The 9,884-nt window shown below is 43.8% G+C and overlaps 1 protein-coding gene across 2 annotated transcripts; it reads left to right on the forward strand.

Moving 5' to 3' along the window:
• The first annotated feature begins 4,964 nt into the window (after positions 1-4,964).
• Positions 4,965-6,262, forward strand: LOC131899298 (transcription elongation factor A protein-like 3). 2 transcript variants are annotated; one of them, XM_059250723.1, is made up of 2 exons: positions 4,965-5,093; positions 5,421-6,262. In XM_059250723.1, the coding sequence occupies exon 2, from the start codon at positions 5,447-5,449 to the stop codon at positions 6,047-6,049; it is 603 nt and encodes a 200-aa protein (XP_059106706.1). In that variant the 5' UTR covers positions 4,965-5,093; positions 5,421-5,446; the 3' UTR covers positions 6,050-6,262. The 2 variants fall into 2 exon arrangements, with proteins under 2 accessions (XP_059106706.1, XP_059106707.1); XM_059250724.1 differs by lacking the exon at positions 4,965-5,093 and adding an exon at positions 5,112-5,217.
• The last annotated feature ends 3,622 nt before the right edge of the window (positions 6,263-9,884 follow it).

Below are 9,884 nucleotides of genomic sequence, written 5' to 3' on the forward strand. Positions count from 1 at the left end.
GGCATAGATGTATCTTCTGATATCCAAGCATAGACAAAATGGGGATCTAATTTTTTACCAAAAAAGGAAACATAATCAGTGAATGTATTTGTAGGAATGATGGCAAAATTAAAATTAATTTTAAAAACTTAATATAAAGTTGACTTCATATTTTTTTAAAAAGTGAAATCACAACAATGACCAGCTATTTAAAATATTCCAATGGTACAACAGTAGCACTTACATCTTGGGGGTGACCAACAGTTGTCTTATTGGACTTTAAACCTGCCATGGTACTGTAAGCATAGCCAACTATCTTGCTGGAGAGGTCATAGATCCTAGAGGAAAAACTACTGCTATCATTTTCCTAAATCAATATATTTCCCATTTGTATTCTAAACACTTATTCTTATACCCACAGATAAGTATAGCTCTTACCCCTAGTTTTTAGGCTTCTTTTTGCATCAGGTGGAAACTATTACAAAGATCCACAGCTGGTCAAAATGCTGAAAATAAGTGACTGTGGATCTCATAGCTCCAATTTGTCCATCTACAACACAACTCTCACATCTAAGGCTCAGGTTACATAGCAGAGGAAGAAGTGAAAAGATTCTCAGAGTCAGAGGACCAAGATGCCTACTATGAGACAGTAAGTATCTTTTAAATATGACAGAGATGCTGCACTCATGAATATCAACAGTTTATGTGATTAAACAAGACCTGCATAATGACAACACCAGTTGACATGCCAAAATGGATGAGAGAAATTGCACAAAGCCCACTATTAGATAAAGAGCTACAGGTAGTCAGTGGCTGCTGGGGGTCGGGGAGAATTGGTTTTCTCCAGGGATGAGCCCTAATCTCAGATAGGTAGTCAGCTCTCAACTCATGTATATAAGAGCGACACTAGATGAACTCAGTAGTGTGTGTGTGTGTGTGTGTGTGTGTGTGTGTGTGTGTGTGTGTGTGTTTGTGTGAAGTGTGTACACATATGCAAGACAATAATAATTAATTGTACAAGAAGAGGTCCTAAACCCAAGTAGTGGGTAGTAAGGAGGAATTGGAAGGGGAGAGGGAGAGATAGAAGTAATGTAAATACAGTGTACTCATGTATGAAATTTTAAAAAACTTAAAAATTTTCTAAAATGAAAATGAAAATTTCAGGCAAATGTATGGAACTGGAAAAAATTATGTTGAGTGGGATAACTCAGGCCCAGTCAGACAAATACTGCATGCTGTCTGTGCTGTCTTTCATGTGTAGATCCCAGCCTCAACTCTTTTTTCAACATGAGTACTTGTGGAAGCCAGAAAGCTTGAAAAGTCACACTGGGGGAGGGGAATTGCCTTAAACCGGTGTGTGTGTGTGTGTGTGTGTGTGTGTGTGTGTGTGTGTGTGTGCGGATTTTAGAGCATAGGTAAAATGAAGGTCCAGAGAAGGCATATTAGTGGTGGAAACGTTTAGATGAGGAGGAGTGGATGATGGTTAGAGATAAGAAAATGGATTATTAAAATTATTAAAATGGAGGGGGTATGAAAAATAGGAAAAGATGAGATTGGGTATGTTCATGGCAATACGAGAAAGAATTAGGCAAGCTGATGGGGGGAAAGTCATCAATAGATTTACTCAGCTGTGAACTCTGCAATCTGTCATAACAACTAGCCCAAGATATGCCCACTGGCGCAATGATGGGATGAAAGTGGCGTGGTGAGGTACCCAGATTTGGTACCCTAAATCTGGCCAAGAACTCTGGCTGGGGAGGCCCTAGGTCCTAGGAGAGAACCTAGTACTGATGCTAATATTTTGAAAATGGACATAATCTGAAGCTGCCTTCTAAATACCCATCCTTATAAATATATTAGTGCATCTCTTATGGCTCATCAGGAAAACTTCTTTATGTCATGGGCAGAAGCTAATACAGAGACCCTTAAAGTACAGAGAATAAGTAACTGAGTTGCTCAACCCTCCCCAAGGCTCAGGGGCAAGCTCAGAAGAGGGAGCAGAAACATCGTAAAAACCAGAGGAGGAGGATGACGGGTACATGGGTGATGGAAAAGCTCATGAGGCCCCATTCTTAGCTGAGGAGCTATTGGCAGTTGATTGCTGCCTGGAGAGAAAGAATATGTTATCCTCCGGAGTGTGGGCCCTGATAGGTTGTCCATGGCCCAGTGGATGACCCCATATCTATGTGTATATGGGGAGCATGAATTTGTCTCAGTGTGCTATATTAAAAAATAGAGGGGCCGGGCGGTGGTGGCGCACACCTTTAATCCCAGCACTCGGGAGGCAGAGCCAGGCGGATCTCTGTGAGTTCGAGGCCAGCCTGGACTACCAAGTGAGTTCCAGGAAAGGCACAAAGCTACACAGAGAAACCCTGTCTCGAAAAACCAAAAAAAAAAAAAATAGAGAAGAGGGGAAGATGGTGGAAGTCTGGTAGGGAAGAGGGAGGGGTGAATGTGATCCAAACACATTGGATACACACAATTCTCAAAGAATAAATAAAAAAAAAATACCTTTTATCTTACCAAATAGCCTAGACTTTTAACTCTGTAGATAGTTCAAAGTTGCTTATTTACTATGAAACAATGAATCTTATAAATAACTCTTTTTTAAAAAAATCAAAATAGAGAAACTGGAGAGGTGGCTGTGTAATTAAGAGCACTTGCTGTTCTTCCAGAGGACCTGAGTTCTCTTCCTGGCACCTGTGCACAGGTCCTGTGGCTCACAACTCCTTGTAAGTCTAGTTCCAGGGATCTGATGCCCTCTTCTGGCATCTGCAGGCATCCATCCATGTGGAATGTACTCACAGAAACACATGCATACAGTTAAATAAAACAATAAATCTTCAAAAGAAATACTCTCTATGTCTATTTTTAGGGTGCAGGATCAAGGTGAAAAGGAGGACCCCATGAAGGAACTTTGCATTTGCAAGCTGTGCCTCAATGACTGTGTATCAGAGAGTGGAAACAGACTGATCTGAGCACCCAAAGTGTTGGAGGAGGAGCTCACACTCTCTCCAGACAGCTGTGAGTTTTTTTTGTTTTTGTTTTTTGTTTTTTGTTTTTTTTTGTTTGTTTGTTGTTTTTTTTTTGGTTTTTCGATACAGGGTTTCTCTGTGTAGCTTTGTGCCTTTCCTGGATCTTGCTCTGTAGACCAGGCTGGCCTCGAACTCACAGAGATCCTCCTGCCTCTGCCTCCTGAGTGCTGGGATTAAAGGCCTGTGCCACCACTGCCCAGCCCTCTGTGAGATTTTATTTTTGTTTGTTTCTTGGGTTGGTTGGTTGTTTTTTTTTGAGACAGAGTTTCTCTGTGTAGTCTTGGTTGTCCTGGATCTCACTCTGTAGACCAGACTGCCCTTGAACTCACAGAGATCTGCCTGCCTCTGCTTTCCAAGTGCTGGGATTAAAGGCATGCCACCACCACCACCTGGCAACCTTTGTGTTTTTTAAAGCTAGATATATTATCAGATCCTTTCACATCAGGAGAAAAGAATACAATAACTAAAATGAAAATGACAAAGAAACAATAGTAGAACTGAGGTGTCAGAATAATTAGTAAACTTGAAGGTCTAGGTCAGTTGGGATTATCCATCTGAGGAACAGGAGATTAACAAAAAAGACTGTGGAAAAATGAACACAGCGTAAGAAACTTCTCAGACTCCACTTAGCATACCAACATGTATAATGAGCTTTTTAGATGGAGAAGAGAAAAATCGTTTGAATCATGGGTGTTGCTCAAACCTAACGGCAAAAACACTAATAATCTATGTGTCTAGGAAGTTTGATGAATGGGATAGTCTCAAAGAGATAACAAATACATTTGTAAAGTTGCATGAGAGCTCTACGTTAAACATATCTTAATGCTTTTTGTATTAGTTGTATTGGCTGTCTGTCATCCGTCCCTAACAAAAACAGATCAAATATTGGAGGGACACCAGCCCCAGGCTCTGTAGTCAGGCAGAAGTATTGTAAAGTGAGATTCAGGAGCTGAGCGTTCTTGGCAAAGCGGCTTTTCCCCTCTAATTGAGCTGTCACAATTGGTGAGAATGGGCAGCTGACAGGGATTCTCCGAGAAGAAAGCCAGGTAAAGCAGTTGGAGTCCGGAAGCCTTCCCCTCCTTTTCTTCATGCAGGATCAAGGTGAAAAGGAGGACCCCACGAAGGAACTTTGCGTTTGCAAGCTGTACCTCAGTGACTGTGTATGAGAGAGTGGAAACACTCCTCTCCTTTCTCCACTCTCCCCCTAAATGTGCATTGCTTCCCAGATCCTCCGGGGATGGGAGGTGGGGAGACAATTGGGGGGTGGATTTAGCTAGGGTGACGCTTTGCTCACGTGACTGGCTTGGTGCCCACGTGGGCACCAGCCCCCGCGCCAGCTAGTCCTGCTGCGGCTACCTGTACCCAGCACCCGCATTCACGCAGCACCATTTCCTTGAGCTGTCCTGGTTACTGTGAGCCCCGAGAAGGCGCACAGGCCTGTCCGGGGTATCCTCAGGTCAGTACGGAAAGGCTGGCTCTGTCAGCAAAGCCTGACAAGGGTGGTGGGGGTGGCAGCTAGAACCTGCAGTAGCGGGAGGGGAGGGGGAAGGAATCGGGGAGATTGGTGAGGAGGGGACAAGCGGGCGGGGCGGGAAAAGGGAGGAAGGAGGACCCCGCAGCAGGCTTTCTTCCCTCACCCCACTCCTGATCCGTTTTAGAGCGGGGAGGGGAAATGAGGGGGCCCACAGTGTAACGGGGAGACGCAGATGTGTTCTGAAGTGATCCACTCGCACTCCAGGCTATGAAGACAAACTGACCCGGACCAAAGAGAGGGTGGGGGTGGGGAAGGCTGCCTCCAGAGTCCGAGGGGGGAGTGCAGAGTAAAACGGAGTTTGGAGAGCATCCCGGTTTGATGCCCAAGGCCTGAAAAGAAATGGCGGCTGGGGTATAAGAAGGAGGGGGAGTGACGGAGGAAAAGGTTGGGTGATGAGCATGGGCTGCAGGACAGGTTCCCAGTCTCTGTGCATCCACTGACCACGCAGCCCCTGCCCGTGTCCTGTCTGTAGGTCTGCATCTCTGTTGTTCCCAGCGCATTGTGACATCTGAAAAGGAGGATCGACCTGCCCAGGATCCCTGCAGGTCAGTGGATAATGGCAACGTGGGCAGAGGCATGGGCAGGATTTGGGACCCCACTGCCAGTCCCCTCCCAAGCTACCCCATGCAACACACACAGAGCTTGCTGCCCTGAGGGAGCACCTAGAAGGTGGCAGGATCTGTCAGGGCATAGCTGTCTCAAGGGTGGAGGAGGGGTGCAGGCAGAAGGCACATTTAGAGGGCTGGGACAGCCACGGGCACCCCACGAAAGGGCCAGATGTAAAGACAGATGTTAATGAGCCCGTATTCTGCCCTGTGTCTCAGGCTCTCACATCTCTTCTTTGCTTCCTGTTTCCCCACCTTTACCCCCAGGACAGGAAAAGGAGGGAAATCTTGACATGGAAGAACTCCGCGGTGAAAACGAAGGGAAGCTGGAAAAGGAGGGAAAGCCAGAAGATGAAGTAGAGTCTGAAGATGAAGAAAAGTCAGACGGGGAAGAGAAGCCAGACAAGAAAGCGAAGCCAGCACGCCAGGGGAAGCTAGGGGAGGGGGCAAAGCCAGAGGAGCAGGGACAACCACAAGATGAGGGCAAGTCAGAAAAGCAGGGAAAGTCTGAAGGGGAGGGCAAGCGCCAAGGGGAGGGCAAGCAGGATTCCCAGGCAAAGCCAGGCAGCGAGGCGCGAGCCGCAGAAAAGCGCCCTGCTGAAGATTATGTGCCCCGGAAAGCAAAACGAAAAACAGACAGGGGGACAGACGATTCTCCCAAGAACTCCCAGGAGGACTTACAGGACAGGCATGTAAGCAGTGAGGAGATGATGAGGGAGTGCGCAGATATGACAAGGGCGCAGGAAGAGCTGAGGAAGAGGCAGAAAGTGGGAGGTTTTCACTGGATGCCCAGAGATGCACAGGATGCGCTGGTCCCCAGGGGCCAGCGGGGAGTCAGGGGAGTGAGGGGCGGAGGCAGGGGTCAGAGGGGCCTACACGACATCCCATACCTTTAATGCCTTTGGCCTTCGATTCTGATTTCTCAGATAAGAAAGAACACCGCTGGCCCTGCTTTCCCTGGTAGATACTTGCCAGGCCCTGTGCTTCAACCTTCAGCCGAAACTCTGCTTTAGGTGTCACTGTCCTTTTGACCCAACTACAGTGCTCTCTGTCTTTTAGTACAGGATTTTCACCCATGTGCATGAAAAATATGTTCATGGTACACTGTAAAACTGAATAAAGAAAACAGTTTGCAGAACCATAGATACAGTATCAGTTTGTTTTTGTAAGAATGTAAATGTGTTTGCATAATAAATCTGTGCACAAAGAAAACTATGAAAGTGTATACACTAAACAGTTAGCAATGGCTATTCATGCAAGACAAACATAAATAGGTCTCACATGTACTCAGAACTTAGTTGTACGCCCTACAGTTGGGGATGTCTCTGTTATCCCTCTACTGTGTGCCCATCCTGGGTCTTTCCTAACATTGTCAGTGGGCATTGCTGTCACTACCCCTATGTCTCCCACTCTATGATCCCTCTACATGTGCCCCTTTTTTGGTTGTCTGTGGCCTTCCTTACATCCTTCTTTTCCTGACTCAGTTATCTCTCTGTTTTCCTAAAAGAATATGGACTACATATGCCACAATATGTTTAAAACTAAAATGTTACAATAATACATGATAAGAAATTGAATGGTGAATTGTTTGAATGAGCTTACAAAGGCAATGGCACTTTAAATGTATGTTGTTAGAACATAAAATTGATAAAGTTCATGTTACTTCTGATACAGCTAAAAGAATCAATGTGTCCCTCTAACAGATCGCATACTATAAAACAGTCTTGAAATGGGTGCAGCATTTGCCTCATAATATTTCCTAGTGGGTCAGATGAAATGCTAGAGAAATGAGCTGTGTTGTGGCCTGCCCCAACCCCCAGCAGGCATTCAAGAAGGAATAGCTCCTTTATTATGCCCATGCAGTAGCAGGAGCACTGATAGAATCTAACACTTGGGAGAAAGGTCAGATAGTTCTCATTTATATATATATATATATATATATGCCCAGGCACAAGTCCAGGCAGCAGAAAGGTAGGGACTAAGAATATCAAGATGTCTGTTGGGTACTGCGACCTTTCTCCTGAGCCCAGTACTATGTAGTGATAGAGGCTTTAAGTTGCTACTCACTTCTCTTGAGTTACTGGTGAGCCACTGTTCACCTATCCTTTACTAATACACAAGTGAATAAAGCCTTATTCTCCTTTTGGAGTGCTGTCGTCAGTTACTTGTGTATATGCCCTTTGCTTGGAACTTCATATATGCCTTTTAGATTCTTTTATCTAAGAAATTGATCATTTGTGTATGTTTCATTGATTTGTGTGTTTTTATAAACATAACTATTATTGTCGCTAAATTTATATATTACAGGCTACACCTGGAAAAATATCTATAACCGTTATGTTGTTCTTTAGGTTGAATATGTTACATGCAAATTTTCTTTCCTAGTTTGAGTTTACTCTCAAGAAACTCTCATAGAACCTTACCTTAGCACCTCAGCAGACCAATCAACATTTTTGTGTTTTAAATCCTTAGTAGAGATCACAGAGTCCATGAACCAGATCATCAGTATCACCTGAGAGGTAAGTAGAAACAAACCAAGAATCTCAGGCTCTACCTCATTTGAATTAGAACTGTTTTATTAATTCATTAATATAATGCTTTCATAAATTCAAATTATTTTAACAAGATCTTAAAGGAAGTTCCTTTACCTTTGAATTTTGAGGGAAAAACTGTTTATGGAAGTTTCATGAATCTTTCCATTGCCACCTTTACATGGAATATAAGTCCGAAAGTATAAATATATGCACTAGGCAAGATACACACCACAGATAATTTTGGTGGTATTGTGTTCCCCGAAATATTGTGCACCCTGATAAACTTATCTGGGGTCAGAGACAGAACAGCCACAATATTAAACATAGAGGATAGGCAGTGGTAGCACACGCCTTTAATCCCAGCACTTGGGAGGCAGAGCTAGGCAGAAATCCATGTGTTCAAGGATACAGCCAAGCATAGTGACTCATGCCTTTAATCCCAGAAAGCGAGCCTTTAATTCCAGGGAGTGGTGGTAGAAGGCAGAAAGATATATAAGGCGTGAGGACCAGGAACTGGAAGCATTTGGCCTGGTTAAGCATTCAGGCTTTTGATCAGCAGTTCAGCTGAGACCCATTCTGGATGAGGACTCAGAGGCCTCCAGTCTGAGGAAACAAGACCAGCTGAGGATCCGGCGAGGTGAGGTAGCTGTGGCTTGTTCTGGTTCTCTGATCTTCCAGTTCACCCCAATACCTGGCTCAGGTTTGATTTAATTAATAAGAACTTTTAAGATTCCTGCTACAGATAATAGTTATTCTTCCCTAAAGCAAATTAGATCTTAAAATCAATGGCTTAAGACCTACAGAGCTTTTTGATTATATAGACTAAAATGATGAAATCAGAAATATCTGATTGCATTGCAAGTAAGGTGAATACAATTTTATGAGATTTATGTTTGAATATTTTTATGTGTGTGTGCACTATGAGTTCTGATGAAGAATTTTTAACTTTAGATTGTAAATAAAAATTTGGAGAATCATGCATCAAACCCAAAGTATAGTCTATTCATTTCATATTCATATTTCTAGGACCTAATACAAATACCTGGTATGTATTAGGTACTTAGCAAAAATGTAAATGATGACTAAGTCAGGAACCACCAATTACTATCCAAGTTTAGTCTCTGAATTTGTAACTAAATTTGAACAAACAAAATTATCAGCTGAGGTTTAATTATGGCCTCAAAAGGACTGAGGAGTCATGAGCACTGCAGGCTCAACAGGAAGTGCTATAGCACACTGTCAAAGATGCCATTATTAAAGAATACACATTTATCCCCCATCCCCTACCCTCCATTGCCCACTCCTCATCCCCAGTTTACTCATGGAGATCTCATCTATTTCCCCTTCCCAGGGCGATCCAGGCGTTTCTCTTTGGATCCTCCTTGTTAGCTAGCTTCTCTGGAGCTATGAGTTGTAGTCTTGTTATCCTTTGCTTTACGTCTTGTATCCACTTATGAGTGAGTACATACCATGTTTGTCCTTCTGAGTCTGGGTTACCTCACTCAGGATGATTTTTTCTAGTTCATCCATTTACCTGCAAATTTCATTATGTCATTGTTTTTCACTGCTGAGTAGTACTCCATTGTGTATATGTACCAAATTTTCTTAATCCACTCTTTGGTTGAGGGGCATCTAGCTTGTTTCCAGGTTATTATGAATAATGCTACTATGAACATAGTTGAGCATGTGTCCTTGTGGTATGATTGAGCATTCCTTGGGTATATGCCCAAGAGTGGTATAGTTGGGTCTTGAGGAAGATTGATTCCCAATTTTCTGAGGAACCGCCATACTGATTTCCTAAGTGGCTGTGTAAGTTTGCACTCCCACCAACAGTGGAGGAATGTTCCCCTTGCTCCACATCCTCTCCAACATAAGCTGTCTTCAGTGAACGGGATGGTAGAGCTGGAACAGGGATGGAGTGGGAGAGCAATGAAAGAGATACCATGATAGAGGGAGACACCACAATGAAAGAGATACCATGAAAGAGGGAGACAGGATAGGGAGAAACCTGGTGCTAGGGAAGTTCCCAGGAATCCCCAAGGATGACCCCAGCTTAGACTACTAGCAATAATAGAGAGGGTGCCTGAACTATCTTACTCCAGTAATCAGATCGGTGAATACCCTAACTGTCATCATAGAGCCTTTCTCCAGTAACTGATGGAAGCAGATGCAGAGATCCACAGCAAGCACTAGGCCG

Source organism: Peromyscus eremicus, chromosome X (genome assembly GCF_949786415.1).
Source record: "Peromyscus eremicus chromosome X, PerEre_H2_v1, whole genome shotgun sequence".
NCBI classification, from domain to species: domain Eukaryota; kingdom Metazoa; phylum Chordata; class Mammalia; order Rodentia; family Cricetidae; genus Peromyscus; species Peromyscus eremicus.